At 45.7% G+C, this 21,971-nt stretch overlaps 1 protein-coding gene across 1 annotated transcript in view; it reads left to right on the top strand.

Annotated features, from left to right (window-relative positions):
- The first annotated feature begins 931 nt into the window (after positions 1 to 931).
- Positions 932 to 21,971, top strand: part of clmpa (CXADR like membrane protein a) — a 141,560-nt gene continuing 120,520 nt past the window's right edge. The window contains exon 1 of the mRNA XM_085967999.1: positions 932 to 1,758. Within this exon, the coding sequence (XP_085824125.1) occupies positions 1,722 to 1,758 (37 nt within the window). The 5' untranslated portion in view covers positions 932 to 1,721. The remainder of the gene's footprint in view (positions 1,759 to 21,971) is intronic.

The following is a 21,971-nucleotide window of genomic DNA, read 5'->3' as shown; positions in this document are numbered from 1 at the left end:
CATGTCAAAATTATAGCCAAGATTTCCAAAAATTGATTCTGGATAATTCAAAGCATTCATAGCCACAAAAATACCGTATGATAATGATGTATTACATGGTAAAATTGTGCATGTATTTACTGCAATGTAAGAAAGAACTTGCATTTGCAAGTAAAATTAAATAAATCTGTGCAGTATTTTCTAAACGACTGTTGGTTTGTAAAAATATAGTCATTGCCAATCAAGCAATTGAAAAAAACAGAAATTGAATTGCCTATTTTGAATCAAAAAGTGAGGTTCTCTGCTGCCAAGTGAAACTGTTACAAATTAAACATTCTGCAAAAGTAATTTTAAAACGCATTTAAATATTTGTTTTCATCAATGTGAAGGATGTCAGTGGTGGGGTGTGAAATCTTCTCCTCCACTTTTGGATCTTCTGTCTGTTTCAAATCGTGACCAATTGAGTTAAATGCAGAGCAAAGCTCCACCTCTATCCATTCCTTATTTGGGAGGAAGGAGCTGTGTTTGTCATGATGGCATCATATGGCATCACAGGCTGACAACGGGTGTCGATATATCGTAGAACCACACAGCACAGAAGGAGACCATTCGGCCCATCGTGCCTGTGCCGGCTCTTTGAAAGAGCTCTCCAATTCGTTCCAATCCCCACGTTGTATGAGCAAAGGAAGAAAACACTGCCAAACATTTTTCAGGAAGACAGATGTCTCTTTAATGACACTATTCTCATGATTACAACAGAATTAGTTTTTTTTTAAAGGAATAACTAAAAGGTTATAGGGTGAAAGATCTGGTTTTAACATTGGAAATTAGATTCTGGTTTGTAATCTTCAATATCAACATCTGTGATTTCAGGTGATCAAGTTTGTACATTGGTGAACATTATTTTTTTTTAACCGTTCCTATTTTTATTGACATAAATAACCACGTTGAAAAATAGCTAAATGGAGCAAATATCACGACGCGGCGCTTATGCGCTAGTGACATATCTGAAGAAAAACATTCGGTAGATAATTATTTACAGACACTCAGCAAGTACGAATCAGACACTGAATGGAACGCAAAGACATAGCTTTTATAGCTAAAACCGAATTGGTTTGGGGAGACTGATGTGATTTATTTTGGATTTAAAGTCTAACGCTGGTAGTATTTCTTTTTTGGGTTTATTTTTTCGTTTTGAAATCACCCTGCTTCAAATGTTAAAATAAAACACTTGTTTAGAACTTCGAAGCTAGCATCGAAGAAACAACCCACTCAACAGTCAGCAATAATTCAATCCGATGATGTTAGCTTAGACAGAGAGAAGAAAAAAACCCACCCTATACTTTTTGCAGACTTGTGGTTAGACTTGCACTTTGCAACTTACAGATAGGAAAATGTGTGTAATTCAACTGCTCTCTCCATTCAGTCCCTGAAACTCATCCATCAGCCCTCGACATAACCGACCTGTCACACCAAGTCCCAGCAAAGGCGATTCCAGCACACGCCACTCCACATCTGGCCACTTGGAATAAACTGAATGGTTGAGAAGGGGGGTTAATGTTGCACCGCTGTGCGTTGGGGAAGATGTAAATAATCCCGCAGTGCCATTCCTTCTCCTGATGTTTTAATGTGCTCAGGTCTGTCCCAGCATTCCAGTCCCACAAATCCAGGAGGCGGAGAAAAGCAGCAGGAAAAAGTTTCTCATCAAGTTGGGGATTCAATGTCGAATTTTAAAAGCCACCATGATTTTGCCCTCTCTCACTTTTGTGCTGATGCTCGGTAAGTGGTTCATTATAACAGATTTTTTTTAGTCTCTCTAATCCAAATGAAAAGTGAGATGTGTAAAACTTTGTCTAAAACTTTTTGGATCGTTTCTATGTCTGGTTTCTGGAGTCTGATGGTTATTTTGTACAAATGTGGTTGAGGCTGATGGAAGACTTTGAGACCTGCACTAAATTTCCTATATTCAGACTTTTTGTGTTACTTTGTGAATTTTTTTTCCTTTATGGATTTGTCTTTCGATAGTTTACTGAAACGTTTAATAGTTATTTTTTAAGATTAGCAGAACATTTTATTGTAACAATAACAATGCGCCATATTTACAAATAAACGAGGTGATGCTGTCGTGTATATTGCCTTAGTCTTTTTTTAAGTTTAGCTTAAAACTTTTTTTCAGTGCAATTCACTAAGTAAAAAGCAGCATTGTTTCCAAAAGATGTAACTCGACCCATATTGGAAACAGATGTGGACTGTTAGATTAACAGTTTCCAGACCAAAATGTTAAAGGAAAAAGAATCGGCAGACTGGGTTAATGAAGTGGGAGAGGTGGTGGTGGTGAAAAAAGTTTATTTAAAAAAACACACACAAATTGAAGAAAAAGATTTAATATTGCTTGACTGCTCTGGTGAGTGAGTGTTTCTGATGGAGCGGTTGACGGTCTGCCTTTATATAGCGGCGGGCGGGGGCTGCGCTGTCGCAAGGCAACTGGAGCGAGACCAAGCCCTTGACCCGGCGCGTGAGCCTGTGGCAGTTGGGCGTGAGCCACTCGAGAGACGTCCCGCGCGCTGCCCCTGACCCCGCGCCGTCCTCGGAGACCCCGGGACCCGCGAGCCTGTCAAACCACAACCAGAAGCGGCCAGTTGCTGGGCTTCTTTTGTTGTTGTTGCTGCTATTATGTTAAAGACTCATTGCTTGAAGCTAAACCAGTCTGTTCTGCAATCAAACCAGAATATTTGGGGTGGGGGGAGTAGCTCGTCTTAATGTCCCTCCATATCAAAATCGAAGTAAACCAGCATTAGAAGAAATTACCAAAATGAGTTTACTTTCTCTTGCTTTTTTTTTGGTTTACAATGTGCGTAGTTCAAAGCTCGCTGCTTCTGTAAAAGAAAGACTTGCGTTTCTGTAGCGCCTTTCACGACCACCTGATCTCCCAAAGCGCTTTGCAGCCAATGAAGTACTTTTTTTGAAGTGTAGTCACTGGCTGCAACAATGTGCACACAGCCAGCTCCCACAAACAGCAATGTGATAATGACTGGATAATCTGTTTTTAGTGATGTTGATTAAAGGATAAATATTGGCCAGGACACGGGGATAACTCCCCTGCTCTTCTTCGAAATAGTGCTATGGGCTCTTTTACATCCACCTGAGAGAGCAGACAGATCCTCGGTTTAACGTCTCATCCGAAAGACAGTGCTGATTCATTGCTTTTTTTCATTTCTAAAGATTCGTTTTTTGGTATTTTTGATATTTACACTTAGTGTCACATTGTGTGCTTTTGGGACATTGCTTAAGTGCATCTACAAACTTTGGACTTTACATTAATACTAAATCAATACAACAGCATGCCCTTCTGCTGTTAGCTCAACATCAACACCAACTGCACTTTTAGCATGTCAAAATGTCCCAAAGGTGCCTCACAAAAACTTGGGTGGGGTGGGAAGAGGGATGAGGAGAGAACAGTCACAAAGGAGTTAGAAGAGTTATGAAAGATATGGTCGATGGGGGTTTTGAAGATGAAGAGAGATTTGGCAAGGCGGAGGGCTTCAGGGAGAGAATTCTAGAGTGCAGGCGTATGATAGCTAAAGACAGTGCCACTGATGGAGACCCATAACAGGCCAGAGTCAGAAGAGAAGAGGACTCAGAGCTGGGGCAAAGGGCTGGAGACGGGTTGGAGAACTAGGGTGGGCAATGCCATAGAGGGATTAGTAAATTAGGACAAGGGTTTTGAAATCAATGATTTATATATATTAAAACAAAATGAGCAAAGGGCTATCATAGAAATGGACCTACACTGTTAGTTCACAGTTGTACAAGTAAAGAGACATTAAGAGGTATTCAAAACCAGACGAGATGGTAATAGGACAAGTGGAGACAAAAGACGGCTCAGATTAGGAGTGAAGTGTACTGGCAGAAAGAGAGACAGCTGCCATGTGGGAGAAAGGGAAAAAAAAGGAAAGGGGGGGGGGAGGGAAAACCCAAAACAAAGGGGTGAAAAAAAAATAAGTAAAAATGTAATAGGGGCCGAGGTTATGATCTGAAATTGTTGAACTCGATATTGAGTCCGGAAGGCTGCAAAGTGCCTAATCGGAAGATGAGGTGTTGTTCCTCGAGTTTACGTTGAGCTTCCGTGGAACAATGCTATCCATTCTGGAGTATTACATTCATGTTACTTTCACCCAAAGCCTTTGATCAAATGAGTATTTACATTTAGAGCTAAGGCATAGTTTTACATTGGAAAGAGTTTAACTAAATTGAACTAAAAGCTTTCTCAAATTTGCTAAAATGTATAACTTCACAAGTATCTGAGAAAATCCCATGTTTCTAATTTATCGTCAATACTTTTGTTACACCTTGTGCATTAAACATAATGGCCTAGAAATTCAGTTGCGTCCGCCAGCCGTTAGCGCCATAAGAGGGGTAGATTTCCAGTGCTAGGCACTTAGCGCCCGGGCGCAGGCCGATCTGCGCCTACGCCCAACTTCAGTTGACATTTAGCGCCGGCGCAAAGTGTTTGCGCCCGCTCAGCTGCGCGCGCAGCTTATGACGTCATTTCGTCGTGCAACGCTGTTTGTGCGCCCCAAACCGGAAATTCAGTGGCGCCCGCCCAATGTGGGCGTGGCGCTGTTAAGAACTGTGAAGTGGAACGCAGCAGAGGCCCTGCGGGCCTCGGGGAGCGCTAATTAAAGGGCACTTAGACTGAACTATAAAGGCCAGTCATTTTGCTGCAATGACTTTAGTGCTTTGGATTTCTGGACAGAGACCAAGGAACAGACCTTCCTGATTTGGGACAACATAGGAGAGGTATTTTTGGCTTCTGGCCAGAGCTTGGAAATTTCACTCATTATGATTTCACTGTTTGCAAGTTTATTATGGGGGCTGCATGGGGTTCCAACCCTCAGTTCCAGCATTATGTGCGAAGGGCTCGCAGACGCTGTGTGAGAGGGCCAGCCATGCCTAGACGCAGAGGGGCCATCAGGCGTCGGCAACATAGGCCTTACCCACTCGGAATACCGGCAGCAGGTGTCCTATCTCACCATGACTGCCGCGCATTGTGTTAAGAGGCTGCGCTTCAGAAGGGAGGTGGTTGCAGAGATCTGCCAGCTGCTTCACAGAGATCTGCGTCCACAGCTGATGTGCAGGACATCTCTGTCGGTGGAAGTGAAGGTCACGGTGGCTCTGAACTTTTATGCAAGCGGCTCATTCCAAGCCGCTGCTGGGGACATAGCGAACATTTCCCAGTTCGCCGTGCATCGCTGCATCCGGCAGGTCACCGATGCCCTTTTCGCAAGGAGACACCAATTCATCTCCTTCCCCATGACCCTAGAGAGGCAGGAGCAGCGTGCAGTCGGATTTGCCAGGATCGCCGACTTCCCCATGGTGCAGGGCGCCATTGACTGCACGCATGTGGCTATGCAGGCACCTATCGACAATGCCGAGGATTACCGCAACCGGAAGGGCTACCATTCCCTCAATGTACAGCTGGTGTGTGACCACAGGCAGCGCATCCTAGCTGTCAATGCCCGCTTTCCAGGAAGCAGCCACGATGCATTTATCCTGCGCCAGACTACTGTGGCTGACATGTTCGAGGCACAGCCTCCACCAAGGGGATGGCTTATTGGGGACAAGGGCTACCCTTTGTGTACATGGCTCATGACCCCGCTCCGCGCGCCCAGGACCCCTGCGGAGGAGGCATACAACGAAAGCCATCAAGCCACAAGGAACATCATAGAGCAAACGATTGGCGTCCTCAAGCAACGGTTCCGCTGCCTGGATCGATCCGGCGGATCTCTACAGTATTCGCCGGATAGAGTCTCCCAGTTCGTCGTCGTTTGCTGCATGCTGCACAACCTGGCTATCCGCAGGACTCAGGCACTGCCACCTCACGTTGGACCACCACCTCAGGAGGACGAGCAGGAGGACCATGAGGAGGAGGAGGAGGAGGAGGAGGAGTACCAGCCCAGGAGGGAGCCACAAGGTCCAAGGGCCGTCCGCCGGCGGCTTATTGAACGACACTTCTAGGCCCCCTGTCAGGGAATGGCTTGTGGCAATGAACGCACCTGAATGCAGCCGCTCCGCAAGCCCTCAGCCGTTTAACGCAACAACCACTTGAAACATGACACCTGGACAAGCTGAATAAATAAAAAGCTTTATTTAACAAACTCAGGGCCCTTCCCACATGAAACAGAAAAACAGACAACACCCCCAAAAAACAGTCAAAAACATATCTCACTCCCACAACCTGGGGAGGAATAACAAAACTTGTCCATCCAATTGGCCTTCATCCTCGGCCTAACCAAGACAAACCCCCCCATACAGAACACAAACACCCCCATATAAAAAAACAGTTGGCAACACACTCTACTTGGTGTGCCGACAGGGCGAGTCCTTGTGCAGGCTTCTCCGGCCCCTGCCCGACTTGTTGCTCCGCCTCAACCTGGGCCCTGTGGGTGTTGCAAGGCTGGGGGAAGGCTCCTGAGGGGCACAATGCGTGACGGCAGATGCCCTTGGGGGTCGGCCTAGACGAGGTCCGGCCCTGGAGGGGCCGGCTGCTGACTGCTGCAGCTGTGGCTGGGCAGCATCAGTCTCTCCAGCAGCTCGTCGCAGCTTGGCTGGGGGAGTGGCAGTGGCGGCTGCATCAATGGGGGCAAGCTGGCTGATGCCAGGTGCTCGCTGGTCGCCAGAGACACTGGCACTCGGCCGGGCTGGCACTGCAGCAAGCGCAGCAATCTGGTGAAGGCCAGACCGCTGTGCTGCAGCAGGGCGGCGGGTGCCCTGGCGATGCTTCCGTGACACAGCGAGTGTGGCAGAAGTGAGTGCCCGAACTGCTCTGGTCTGTGCCCGCATCAGATCAGCCAGTGTCTGCACGGCACCACTCATGAACTCTCGACTCGCGTCCTGTGCTGCCGCGAGTTGGTCGACACCCCTGGCCTGTGAGTCCCCGAAATCGGCCACACTATGAGCCAGGGACTCAATGGCCTGAGGCAACTGTCCCACAACCCCCATGAACTCGTTTGTGGCGCCGCTCCGAGGCCGCGGACATTTCATCAAGGAGGCGCACCTCCTGGGCGAGGACCGCCTCCGGACTGGAGGCCGGACTCTCCCTCTGGGGAGAAGGCCGCTGAGCTGCCCGACCCTTCCCGCGTGCCTGGACGCCACTGGGCCCAGCAACTACACCCCCCTGCAACACTTCCCCCCTCTGGGGAGAAGGCCGCCGTGCTGCCCGACCCTTCCCGCGTGCCTGGACGCCACTGGGCCCAGCAACTACACCCCCCTGCAACACTTCCCCCCTCTGGGGAGAAGGCAGCCGTGCTGCCCGACCCTTCCCGCGTGCCTGGACGCCACTGGGCCCAGGAGCTACACCCCCCTGCAACACTTCCCCCTGGCTCTCCTCCAGGCAAGACGTGTCCCCTCCATTGCCATCCCCTGGCGCGGATGAGGGTTCCCCCGATGTGCCGCCTTCCTCTTGGTCCTCGTCGTCCTCCTCTTCCGAGGGACTGGCACTCTCAGCTTCAGGGACCTCCTCCTCACCAGCTGAAAGCAGGAAGGCACAAGAGTAGCTTTAGAGTGAGGACAGGGCGTCAGCGAGGGAGGCATGATTGGTGGCATTATGCGCATTGGTCGGACAGTGGCAAAGGATGTAGATCTGAAGCGCAAGGGGAACGAGAGAGGTGCAAACGGTCATGTCCTTACCATTGGGGCCCAGCACAGGGTCAGCATCTCCAATAGCAACGGGGCCAACCACCCGGGCACACATGAGTCGAGCCACGCGCTCCTCCAGGTCACTGAGCTCCTGGAACTGGGCACGGCCTCCCCCGGTGACAGTCCGGCTCCTCAGATTCTGCGCCAGCTTGGCCTGCAAGAGAAAGGATGGCCTCTAAGTACAGTGTGGTGCCCTGTTGTTGTGTGCACTGCCTCCCATGGTGGAATAGCTTGGCCAGTGCGGTGCCCTGTTGTTGTGTGCACTGCCTCCCATGGTGGAATAGCTTGGCCAGTGTGGTGCCCTGTTGTTGTGTGCACTGCCTCCCATGGTCGAATAGCTTGGCCAGTGTGGTGCCCTGTTGTTGTGTGCACTGCCTCCCATGGTCGAATAGCTTGGCCAGTGTGGTGCCCTGTTGTTGTGTGCACTGCCTCCCATGGTCGAATAGCTTGGCCAGTGTGTGAAGTGCAGAAAGTGCTATTGATGATCATGCCAGTGCCATAGCTGCGGGAGGAGGGCTGGCCATTAGGCCTTTGAGGTCCCTTTGCCCATAATGTGAGGTGCACATGCAAGGATGAGGAGGACACTGGAAAGGGTACTCACCCTGACCAACCGAGTGAGGTCGTTGTACTTCTTGCGGCATTGGTCACCAGTCCTGGGGACATCGCTGTTGGCTGACACCCTCAGGGCGATTTCCCTCCAGGCTCTCCTGTACTGCCTCCTGGGAGCCTTCTTGCCACTGTCCGGGCACAAGATCTCTCTGTTCTTTTCCAACTCCCTAAGCAGCACCCTCAAAGCATGCTCTGAGAAGCGCTGCGCTCGTTCACGGGCCTTCTGCATGGCTTCAGGCGCTATTTGGGTCCACCAGCAGTGTTCAGGCCTAGCTGCAGGGCTCCACTATCCAGGGCGTGGCAGCAGACAAAGTCGACCCTTCCCCCTTTAAGAGCTGGCCGGCGTCAGGGTGTCTGCTGTCAATCAAAACATGACCGCACCTGCGCTGCGCCCGGCCTCGGCGTTATCAGTCCGCACCGCCGGCTTAGCGCCTAAAGATAGGAGTGCAACGCCAGTTTCAGCGTTCGCCCAAACTCCTTGGCCAAAGCTACTGAATTTCGGCGAAGTGGCCTCCACTTTCCGGCGGGCGCTAACTTTACCGCCCGCCCGACTTTACCGCCCCAAAAGTGGCTAGACTGAATTTCTAGGCCAATGATCTTGAAATAATAAAGTGCTATTTTCTTTTCTCTAAGTGTTAAAGGAGTAAAACTTTTTTTACTGCTAATATAAAATTTGGCAATGGTAATGTCATTGAATGTCATGGGGAGGTGGTTAGGTTCTTTTTTGTTGGTGATGGTCATTGCCTGGCACTTGTATGGCGCGAATGTTACTTGCACTTATCAGCCCAAGCCTGGATGTTGTCCAGGTCTTGCTGCATGCTTGATTACATGTACAAAAATGTTCTTGGTTTTTGTTTGGCAGAATGTGGGTCCCAGAGTGCAATACAGGAAACTTTGTTATATCCGGCACCGACGGGACCGAGCTGTTGCCGATCTATCAAAACTGCCAGACATACCAGCATTAATGTTGAAGCATACAGAGATTTGCAGCTCCGTATCTGGCAACAAACACTGTTGCTTAGCAACAGCTTCTAAACAGTCGGCCTTACCTTAGAAGCGTCTCTGTAGCTTAGCAACAGCTTCAGAGAGACTTTGCAGAGCCTGACTGTTGAAAAAAAAGCCACGAGAAGAAAAAAAACCTAACAAAATGGCTCCTGATTTCTGCCGGTAGATCGAGGTTTCCGGACATACAACCTCCGCATAAACCAAAGTTTCCTGTATAAGGAATTACATTACCAAACTTTTAAGGAATGCTACTCCTTTAAATTCTGTTACTTCAGAAAGGTTTCTGGATGCTTTTTTGTTATGAACAATCAAAGCGAGTGGTAATTATCAATTTGGAAACAATTAAGAATGTAAATATGAAATGAACAAAATAACTTTTTTACACTGCTCCCAAATGAGGGCTCTGGATCGTTATCCTCGAGAGTTTACAGTTTTTTGCATGTGTGTGTGGTGGTGAAATATATTGTATAGAATAACCGATAACATGCTCCTCTAATGGATCAGTGAGCTTAGTCAATATCTACTTGATCCAAGTTTATTCGGAGTCTGTGCTGAGCTATTTGATCTTGGTTGGATGGTAGTAGGTTCTCTACAACTGTCCTTAGTGCCCCTGAATTAGGGAGGGAACATTGTTCAGGGTTCCTAATCCTGATCGCTGTCCAGCGGGATCCAGTCCTCACCCAAAGTCCACACACTTGCATTTTCTGGCTGGAAGTGCGCACGTGTAGACATCAGCTGAAGCCAGGGTCGGGATTGACTGTGCTACCACCCTCCTCTGCCATGGTCAAACAGCCAGCCAACACTCACTGTGAATCTTCATACACTGGCAACTTGCTGAATGGTTACTCATGTCTATGGACCTGTAACCCAGCAAAGAGTCAATATCTTCAGTAGAACAAGTCACATTGGCAGAGAAAATCAGAGGAAAAAAATATCGGTAACAAGGAATGACTGCAAGACAATCAATTCATGGGTTTAAAGCATGTTGGAAGCAATGGGAATGATGTTTCTTGGTTCTGCAATATGATCTGAACCTGAAGCTCTATTCTACAACTTAATGCATTTCAGCCATTTGGGCTGAATTTCCCCACTTGTTATTGCTGGTAAATCAGTGGATCCTGTTGGATCACCCAACATGACTTCCAGAATTATCTGCTGGAAGTGATGTCAGGCACACAATACACCCATCCCAATATGGGCAGCATATTCTAATTAGATGGAATGACTGGAATACAATGTATTTCTCGTCATTTGTGCCTTAGAAACATTGGCCTTGATATTAACAGGGAGGTGGGAAAGTTGCAGAGGAGCCTGATAGTGGGCAAAGAACCTGGTATGGCCGGGGACATAGAGGCCCTGCCAATATTAATGGCAGGACCTCATTTAAATAATACTGTGCAGACTCCTGCCCGACAGCCGGTCAAATTGACAGTGGGCGGGAAATTTAGCGGCAGGAGACCACAGCTGGAGACCCATGGGAATGGTCCCCGGCAGTAGGGGGGGAGGAAGGGGGGGGGGGCGCGAGGAAGGCTCAGGCCGCGATCGTGAAGGGCGAGCCAGCTGATGGCATCATCGGGCCGCGACTTTTGCGTGTTAGGTCGGCTCCCGCCTGCGTTTAGCGTGAGCCTCGTCCAGGGATTGAATCGCTGCAATAAATATTATGGAGTATGGGAATGGGATTGGGTTGGGGTCTGGTTACTCAATTCTGATATCTTAACCTCCCCTCTGACCCTCTCCTGCCCATCAGGAAGAGGAGGAGGGGGGTTAAAATCGAGCCTTCTAGGTTCAAGGAACACCAGTGCATTCCTGGGATGAGGGGAACTCAATTGTTAAAAGGCAGCTTTGTTTGATGTGATCTGTAAACCTGGAATCTTGAAAGTTTAAATAATGAAAACATTTGAAATCTTCTACCAACACTGCTGGCCAGATTACATTGGGCGACCTGGGGCCCAAATGATTAACATGGGCTGTGCTGTACTTTCTTTCCCAGTGGCCTCCTCTGTGTGAAAGCATTCAGTAAAGCACCAATTAACATGTCCGACCACTTGGCCTATAGCCAAGCAAAAGTTTCAGTGGTATTTTGAAAAGAACATTAAACGTAATGTTTGCATGTATAATAGGGCTAATTCAAAAAAGTTTCAAGCCGGAAGTTGGTTACCCAAGATGGCATCGCATCCAGCAGTCTAAGAGCCAGACATTAGCTAGACATTAGCGGAGTTCAAGCCAGATGTGTGCTGCAGAATACCACATCCCATCCAACTCATACATTGGAATTAGCTCACAGTTCCGGCTCAATCAGAGACATGCTGCAGTATTGGTGAAAAAGCAGAAATGTTTGGTTGATTGGGAGCTTTTGCAATACACATGCCAGATGAAATAAATTGTGGAGAAATGTGAAGTTACCTACTTTGGTAGGAAAAATAGAAAAGCAGAATATTTTTTAAATGGGGAGAGATTGGGAAATGTTGGTATTCAGAGGGACATGGGCGTCCTTGTACACGATGCACTGAAAGTTAACATGGAGGTACAGCAAGCAATTAGGAAAGCAAATGGTATGTTGGCCTTTAATACAAAAGGATTGGAATATAAGAGTATATGGAGTATACTGCTTAGAGGGAGTGCAACAAAGGTTCACCAGACTGATTCCTGGGATGTGGGGATTGTCCTATGAGGAGAGATTAAGGAGACTCTGCCTATATTTGCTAGAATTTAGAAGAATGAGAGGTGATCTCATTGAAACATCTAAAATTCTTACAGGGCTTGACAGGGTAGATGCTGGGAGGATGTTTCCCCTGGCTGGGGAGTCTAGAACTAGGGGTCACAGCTTCAGAATAAAAGGTCGGCCATTTAGGATTGAGATGAGAAATTTCTTCACTCAAAGGGTTGTGAATCTTTGGAATTCTGTACCCCAGAGGGCTGTGGATGCTCCAATGTAAAAACAAAAATCCACTGAACCAAGCAAATATGAGAGTGAGGAGCATGTAATTAAATTGCTGTCTAGTCTCTGCTTTGGTCCCTCTCTCCTTTTCACAAACTTTAACAATCCTCTATGATTGTCTGATATATGTCAGGTTAGTGGTCTCGTAAGTAGCATAACTATGAACTCTCAGATTGCAGAGGATATATTCAAGACAGAGATTGATAGATTTTTGGATATTAAGGAAATCAAAGGATATGGGGATAGTGTGGGAAGGTGGATTTGAGGTAGAAGATCAGCCATGATCTTATTGAATGGCGGAGCAGGCTCGAAAGGCCAAATGACCTACTCCTGCTTCTATTTCTTATGTTCTTATGTACAAACTTTCACAGCAGATCAGGGAGCTGCAACGCATCCAAGTGAACATTTGGCACCTAGCAATTGGCATGTCAATTTCAGATTAGTGATGGTTGGTTTTCAAAATATCTGATCATGGTATTTATGGTTGAAGTGGTACAGAATGAAAGAGAAATGATACAAAATGAAGGGAGGAATGTCAAGAATATCAGCAGGTACCAGATTGTCTGTACCTGCAATTATGCCACCAACCATACTGCAATCTCTGGCACGCTACATAACAATGACCAAGGAAAACTGCCTCTTCAGGCATCTGCCGTAAGGACACCTACAGCTCCGTTATATCATAATGACAACATTGCCTGTGACAGTTTTAATAAGGTCACCTGCTCCCTTAACGTTTTCTGATGCCATGCTTTGCCACGCAGGCTACATACATGATGTCATGGGGGTAAGGTACCCTGGAGTGCCAAATATGGCAACCCTCCTCATTCTTATCTCATGCAGCAGTAGCTACACATCAAACATATCAACCATATCAATCAGTAGATCCATCTTAATGAAGTGTTAAATATATTAATGCGATAGGGCTCTGGAAATACGAAGTGCAGGGTGTTTGTGCAATATAAGGTTTACATGCTGATCGTTAGCTTACAAGCTGAAGTTTGTCCAAAGAATGGGTTTATCCTCTGTAATCTGGGAGTTCATAGTTATGCTATTTATGAGACTACGAACCTGACATAAATCAGACAATCATAGAGGATTGTAAAAATTTGTGGAATGGAGAGAGAGAGACCAAAGCAGAGACTAGACAGAAATTTAATTACATGCTCCTCACTCTCATATTTGCTTGGTTCAGTGGATTTTTGTCACAGATACAAAGTTTATAAGTGAATCACTTAAGGGTCTGAAAATCATACTGTAAATACCCAGACAGAAAGGTTCTTTTGGGGCTTTTGCCCTGACTTGCCTGTGCACTTACTTTGGAGCTAGAAGGTGTCATGATAATACGTGGAAGAACCCGTAGACTGGAAAACAAAGAAACATCAATCAGCAAATCTTCTAAAATGATATACTGTACCCTCCACTTGCTGAGTTAATGTCTGGCAGTCAGCTGTTTCATGGAGTATATGTAATTTCTTCCCTGCGTAAATAAATCTTCCTTTGATATTCTGCACATCTGGCTGTGGTTCATTTACTAAGAAAAGTAAGACAGCATTTTTTTTGTTTATCCATGTTTGTGGAATTTATACTATTTTTCATATACCTATTTTTGTGTAATCCAAAGCTTTCAGACTTCATGTATTGCATTCTCTTACTCAAGTGGGCTATTTTCCTATTTTATGTGCTCCCACTACAGCACCTGACGATTTGGTTTAGCACAATTGGGTACGGTAGTGTAGTGGCTATGTTACTGGACTAGTAATGTCCTTTAGGAAAGGAAACCTGCTGACCTTACCTGGCCCATATGTGACTTCAGTCCAACACCAACGTGGTTGACTCTGAACTTCCCTCTGAAATGGTCAAGCAAGCCGCTCAATTGTCAAGGCAACTAGGGATGGGCAATAAATGCAGGCCTTGCCAACGAAGCCCACATCCCGAGAATGAATTAAATTGCTTTTCATTCAGGTACTCCCTCCTTCCCCCTTTCTTTCACAATTTTATCAGATCCTGAACACAGCCTATTCTGTGAGATTGCTCTAAAGGTGGTACAGGAAACTTTGGTTTATCCGGAGGTTAACTGTCCGGAATGCTCGATCCACCGGCAAAAATCAGGAGCTGTTTCGTTAGGTTTTTTTTCTTCTCGTTGCTTTTTTTTCACCAGTCAGGCTCTGCAAGGTCTCGCTGAAGCTGTTGCTAAGCTACAGAGACGCTTGCAATGTACGGCTGACTGTTTAGAAGCTGTTGCTAAGCAACAGGGTTTGTTGCCAGATATGGAGCGTATGTTTCAACATTAGCGCTGGTTTGTCCGGCAGTTTTGATGGGACGGCAACAGCTCGGTCCCGTCGGTGCCGGATATCCCCGTCGGTGCCGGATATCACAAAGTTTCCTGCATTCAGTATGCTATCACCACATCAACAATCAGTCATTTTGCAGAGCTCCAAACCAGCAAATCCTTAATCAAAGCTAGAGTTTAATGGTATTTATTTGCCACAACTAACAACATTGGCTGACTCAGTGGACAATAATATAAAAGTGCCCTTGATGTACTTCACCGCAAACCAACTTTGCTGGCTGTTTTAATTTAGTACACTGTGTACTTGGAAACAAAAATAAGAAAAACAGGATATGTAATATGTGGGCTACACTGGGACAGTATGCCACATGTGAAACTGCATTCTGTCTTTACATTTCACAATTGTAAATTCTGCTGAGTCAGCAAATCTGGTTTTCAAAGATGTACTAAGAATGAAAGATGAAACTCAAGTGATTTTGTTTGAATATGTTTCTGCTATGGAAGACACAAATCCATACTATACAACAAGTTACTTATGATTTCTAGTAGAACTAGTGCAGAAATGACGTGACAAAACAGGCAAGTCAGGGCTTGAAAATTCCACTGATCTGAGGTCTAGATGAATAGCTTTGAAGCTGGCTGAGTGTGAAAATGGCACAAGACTCTTCCCTCTGGAACATGGAGGATTGTATTGTTTGCCCTACTAACTTCTTCCATCACTATGGTTACAAACAGTAACTACCGACATCCATCAGAAGCGTATTTAATTCTAATTGTGTCCTGGCCAACATTCATCTCAACTAACACCACCAAATCTGGATTAATTAGTCTTTCACCTCATTTTCTGTTGATGGGATCCTGTTGAGTGCAAAATTAGTTACCATGTTTGCTTACATAAGTAACCACAATTCAAAAGTAATTTACTGGTTGAGAACCATTTTGGGATATCCTCTTCTTCTCTCTTAGGCAGTCCCTCGGAACCGAGGATGACTTGCTTCCACATTAAAAATGAGTTCGCAGGTGACTGATGAGTCCAATGTGGGACCTACAGTCTCTGTCACAGGTGGGGCAGACGGCGGTTGAAGGGGCGGGTGGGTGGGGTGCTTGGGTTGACGTGCGCTGCCTGCGCTTGGCTTCCGCTTGCTCCCGGCGAAGAGACTCAAGGTGTTCGGCGCCTTCCCGGATGCTTCTCCTCCACTTTGTGCGGTCTTGGGTCAGGGATTCCCAGGTGTCGGTGGGGATGTTACAGTTTTTCAAGGAGGCTTTGAGGGTGTCCTTGAAGCGTTTCCTCTGCCCACCTGGGGCTCTCTTGCCATGCCGGAGCTCCGAGTAGAGCGCTTGTTTTGGGAGTCTCATATCGGGCATGCGGACAATATGACCCGTCCATCGGAGCTGATTGAGCGTGTTCAAAGCTTCGATGCTGGGGATGTTGGCCTGAGCAAGAACACTGACGTTGGTGTGCCTATCCTGCCAATGAATTTGCAGGATCTTGCGGAGGCAGCGTTGGTGGTACCTCTCCATTGCTTTGAGGTGCCTGCTGTACATGATCCATGTCCCTGAGGCATACAGCAGGGCGGGTATCACTGCTGCTCTGTAGACCATGAGCTTAGTGCCGGGTTTGAGGTCCTGGTCTTCAAACACTCTCTTCCTCAGGCGACCGAAGGCTGCACTGGCACACTGAAGGCGGTGTTGGACTTCGTCGTCGACGTCTGCCCTTGTTGACAGATATCCACAGAGAATGATAATGCACCATATATAAATGCAGGTGCCTTTCTTTCTTTCATATTACTCCAGTTTGATTGAAGTCAAAAGAAATGAAGATCGGGAAAGATGTGTAATGGGCGGCTGAATCGATAGCGCCCATTTCACACTATCACTCAAAGTCAAAATTACCCCTACTGAGTCAGGGAATATGGCTCATTGTGGGGGCACAGTGGACAGAGGAATATTCTATATCAGGCCCATGAAATTGTTGCCCTGGGAATGCCTGATGGAAAATGTTTAGATCCCTGGCACTGACACACTCCCCCTTGATAGGAATAAAAATTCAACAAATGTTAGACATGAAGATCACACAAGCAAGTTAACAAATTTATTATTCTATAAAAACAGTTAGGTAGGGAACTGAAGAATTTTGGAATATCTACTTTTTGTACAAACTCTTAGGATAATTAATTTGTTTTTCCTCATTCCTAGGCCTCAAAGATCAGACTGCTAAATTATGCGTAGAATTTTTGGCCAGTTTTCTACTGTAATCTTTTCACAAATGATACATTGTGGGATTGGATTGAGATGGTTTGAACTTTATCAGAACCCTAATTAGTTGCCAGTGAAAAGAAATCGGTCGTGCCTTCCTTGAGCTTAAATCCAATCTGGGCCTGCTGAGGTGAACCACAGCACTCAAAGGGTTAAATTACGAGGAGAGATTTCACAAACTAGGGTTGTAGTCCTGGAATTTAGAAGGTTATGGGGTGATTTGATCGAAGTTTTCAAGATATTAAGGGGAACTGATAGGGTAGATAGAGAGAAACTATCTCCGTTGGTTGGGGAATCTAGGACTAGGGGGCATAGTCTAAAAATTAGAGCCAAATCTTTCAGGTATGAAGTTAGGAAACACTCCTACATGCAAAGGATGGTAGAAGTTTGGAACGCTCTTCCAGAAATGGCAATTGGTGCTCGGTCAATTGTTAATTTTAAATTTGAGTTTGATAGATTTTTGTTAATCAAAGGTATTTATTGATTCCTGGGATGAGAGGGCTGTCCTATGATGAGAGATTGTGTAGAATGGGTCTGTACTCTCTGGAGTTTAGAAGAATGAGAGGTGATCTCATTGAAACATACAAGATTCTGAAGGGGATTGACAGGGTAGATGCTGAGAGGTTGTTTCCCCTGGCTGAAGTGTCTAGAACTATAGGGGGGCATAGTCTCAGGATAACGGGTAGGCCATTTAAGAACAAGATGAGGAGGAATTTCTTCACTCAGAGGGTTGTGAATCTTTGGAATTCTTTGCCCCAGAGGGCTGTGAATGCTGAGTCTTTGAGTATATTCAAGGCTGAGATAGATAGATTTTTGAACTCTAGGGGAATCAAGGGATATGAGATCGGGCGGGAAAGTAGAGTTGAGGTCGATGATCAGCCATGATCTTATTGAATGGCGGAACAGGCTCGAGGGGCCGTATGGCCTACTCCTGTTCCTATGTCCCTATAGCAATGCTCTGAAACACTTTGCCATCCAGTTGCCATTGAATGTGAACCCTGTGAAATAGAATCGAATCGAATCATAGAATAGTACCGCACAGAAGGAGGCCATTCGGTCCATCGAGATATCCAGCAGCTATGTTGTACGTTGCATAATAACATAGGGATTGTTGCATTACCCTTTCTGAAAACGTTGCAGAAATCTTCGTACTTCTCAAAAGTTTGTTTTGAAATTGCTGTCTGTATTACCCAAGGTTAAACTCATGAAAAAAAGCAATCTGACTGCAGTAGTAGAGGGAAAAAAAATGTGACTGAGCTATTTAATGCTGAAATACCAGATTGAACCATAATTCCTGTTCTGCTGCATTTAGTCAATTAGAAACACATTTCTATACTTAGTGTCCCTTAAATGTTAATAGATCCTGTTCTGAGGTTATGGATATGCTTGTTAACATTCCAGAAATGTTATGCATATGAACAACAGATCAAGAAAGTGTACGAAAAGAAAACATAAAAGGAATGTTGCCACACGATTATTTATGTAGAAAGTGGGAGGAAAGTCAAGCAAAAGTAGATAAAAATCAACTGAATAAATAAGACTGGAGGAGGTTCATGCTGCCAGTGTCCTTGCTGCTCCATGCGTGAAGATGTTAGATGTCTCTCAACATCCCTTTAGTAGTCAGTTAATTATTCAATAATGCTGGAAATGTATTTCTTTTATCCCAGTTTTGTCCCCTTATCCCTCCTGATTGCATGAAATACCAGGACAGCTGTTGACATCTGTAGTATGGTACCACAGATGCCAACAGCTGTCCTGGTAACACATACTCTCTATTTATGCTGGTAGATAAAGAATGAGTGCACCAGTAGGCTACTCAACTGTGTGTGCGCGTGTGTGTGTGTTTGTGTGTATGGGGGGGACTGCATCAGAGTTGAACCCAACTTTATCTTCACCCAATGTTCACATACATGTACTTTGCTTAAGGGTTACTGGATAATGATCAAGAGTAGGCACCTTGCCAAATTTTCTATTCTCTAGCCTACTGGCACTGAGGATACTTGTAGTACATTCATACCAGGGTGAGAGCAACTAACTCAGCACAAATAAGGCATTGAGCCCACGACATTGCTCAATACAACCTCACTTAGCATATTTAACTTCTTGGGCTACGGTATTTAAAACTTAGAAAGGTTCTAAAAACAATGCTGAATTGACGACAGGGAAATTCAGCAGACAGTTTTCATTATCAGCAGACATCAGGCAGGCGGTGGGTGGAAATATTGCACTGTCCGCCCAATGCTCTCAGCGAGAGGCCTGAGCCATTTTGATGTTTGGACCTTATTTGCATCTGATCGGCTAGCGCTGAACCAAGGCTCACAGACAGCTCAGTGATTGAGGGAAATCTGTCGGGTCCTCTGCGGTGTTGAAATGGTAGTCAACACTTTAAGGGAGGGAGGGAATCATTGGTGGGGGGGCTATAAAAGGTCTGGCAACAGGCTGGAAGATTTTTGTGAGGTCAGGAGGAATATTTATGCTTCTAGTGTACCCAAGAAATGATCATTTTGAAAACTTACCCATGCTGTTTCCAGAGCGGCCTGCAGCGTTCCCTTTAAGGACATGCTGGTTTGGCTGCTCTTCACCCAACACCAATGGGTAGAGCATGAGCAGTGAATGCTCTGCCCATTTCTACCTGCAAAGTACATCTGGGTCCTATGTGTGTCATAGGACCCCGCTTTGTATGCCTAAAACAGGCAGGCACTCTTGCCGGCCATTTCGAGGACCAGTTGGAAATGGTGGCAGGCGGATTATCTACAGGAACAAAGGCGGTAAGTTGAGCACTGTGATTTTTGGAGCTCTAACACTCTGTTCCTGTCCGGTGGTGGCATGAAAATCGGCTTCTCTGTTTCTGTTGGCACCACAATCTGCTGCATTAATGATTCTCATGATTCTTGGAAAGGTTGGGTGAATTGTTCAGCAGACTTCTTACAGATGCATAATAGCCACTCACAACAATAATTGAATTAATAGACAGGAGAGGGAAATGCAGAATCTGTTCTTATTAGTCATAGAAAGATCGAACTTGGCCCAGATCTTGCAGTGGTAACGATGGCGAAACTGTCAGTGTTCGCCGTCATTACTCCTCTGAAAGTGACAGCAACTTCTGGAGTCAGCGCATGTGCAGATAAATGCGGAAATCCAGAAGTTGCTGCCAGTCATTCCCTACTACATAAGAACATAAGAAATAGGAGCAGGAGTAGGCCAATCGGCCCCTCGAGCCTGCTCCGCCATTCAATAAGATTATGGCTGCGCTGTTGAATTCCCCGGAGCTGGCAATCAATTCAAACTGCACTAAAGGACGAAAACTTCCCCTATTATGCTCGAATATCGCTGTTAAACCCCCACCCCCCACCCCAAAATAGTTAAGCCTTGTTGAAAGAGGTGTAACTGTGTTTTTATAAGTGTATTGACTGCTCAACAACCATTCTGGCCCTGAAAAATTAATTTTGTATTTGTCGAATGTCAAATATTTCCATTAATATGAAAAGAATTACATGATTGTTTTAAAATAATTTTTTTCAAAAGTTTGTATATGATATTTCAGCTTCTACCTTAATCCTATGTGTATGTCCTAATTTTTATTTCACTCTCTTTAAACTTTATAAAAAGTAAATTATAATCTGTGCATTTTACTTCCTGGTTTGCTGCCTGTGAGAATTCTTCAATGTGATTGGCTGCTTAGCCTGCTTGATGACATCACTGTTGCTGGATGCTGGTGATTCGCTTGATTTGGCACCAGATTCAAACTAACGTCAGGAGAGGTGAAATTCATGCCACAGAGATTGCTAGATCTTTGTGGACAGTTTTCTTCGAGGTCAGCGCCGAGTGCCGTCGCTTCGCCATTGACCGCAAATTTCGGGCCATTGTATTGGTTTGATGTCAGGTGTGTTCATCTTTGACCTACATAAAGCAACTTTTCATAAACAACCTATAATGGGAATTTGCAATACAGTAATAGCTAACATAGAATAACAGATACAGCTCAAAAATAATTAATCATAATGCAATGTTGAAAAATAGTGGTTCATTTATTTATCACCTTGCAGAGCCGATTTTCCTCCACCCCCCACCCTCCCCACTCTTTCTCAGTCAGGCCGAGTGAAGCCAAGGTTTGATCTGTCTGATATTACTTGAACCCCACCTAGATTTCTAGGTTCAGGTTATTTACTTAGGCCAGGCACTCCCCCAGCACAGGTCTGTTCTCTAGCATGGCCTAGTGCTTGAAAGTAGGGTAGAGGCTTGCGACAGTGGTGCTGGCCATTAGTTGCGAAGCATTCTAGCTAATATCTAAAATCAATAGCCAGAAAGCCTCCAGCCCCAATCCTCTTCTTCCTGCACCTGCAACAGAAAGTACTTGCCTCTTGCATGGCTCCAACAGGTCCTGCCAAGATCCTCCAATCTGACTGGCTCTAGTCTGAGGCTCCCTTCTTCTGGGCACACCTACCATCTCATTTTCATGGAATAACCTTGCTTATGCCTCATGTGGGTGTAATTGTTCCACCAGGGATCCCCAGGAAATCCCTGGGTAACATAAAAGTGGTGGAGATCTGGTGTAATGGGTCTCTGATCCTTTTTCCTCTACTTTGTGCCTAGGAACTGAGGACACCCTTGGTGCAAGCAGAAGAAAATTGTCCCTAGCGTCTCTTTTATAAACAGATTAGCTGCTTATAAGTATGCCAGGGCTCAACAGAATGGGGGCTGGAAGCTCGCCACAAATGGACCCAATTAGGTCTTACTAATTTCCTTGTGTATATACATCAAGATGAGCTGATGCAATGCTAGGAAATAAAATGTTTTCTTTATGCCAACTTTCCGCTTTAAGTACTCTCAAATTAACCATAGCATAGCTCAGATGCAGTCAGAGCGCCTCCCGTGTTTCCATTTCTCTGGTAATGCACCTCATTCCCAATAAGAGATTCGCATTTTAATTTTTCTTCACTCATTCAATTTCGACATACACATGCCACCATCAAAATATTAATTTGTCTTATTAGTTGTCATCCTCTTATCGTTTAAGCATTTGTAAAGGTTAATGGGGAGAAATTCGGTATCGCCTCGTTTGGGGCGCAATTATCGGCTGGGTGCAAAGTTTAGCGCCTGGCGCTGATTATCGCTTCCGACTGCAAACTTGGCTTCTACCGCCCCTGGAGGTGATTGGAGCGCTAAATCAGGCGGTACACACCTCTCTTAAGG

This window comes from Somniosus microcephalus, chromosome 26 (genome assembly GCF_052327205.1).
Source record: "Somniosus microcephalus isolate GS21.2 chromosome 26, FLI_Smic_1.0, whole genome shotgun sequence".
Classification (NCBI taxonomy): Eukaryota; Metazoa; Chordata; class Chondrichthyes; order Squaliformes; family Somniosidae; genus Somniosus; species Somniosus microcephalus.
This window is presented reverse-complemented; position numbering and strand designations above follow the sequence as displayed.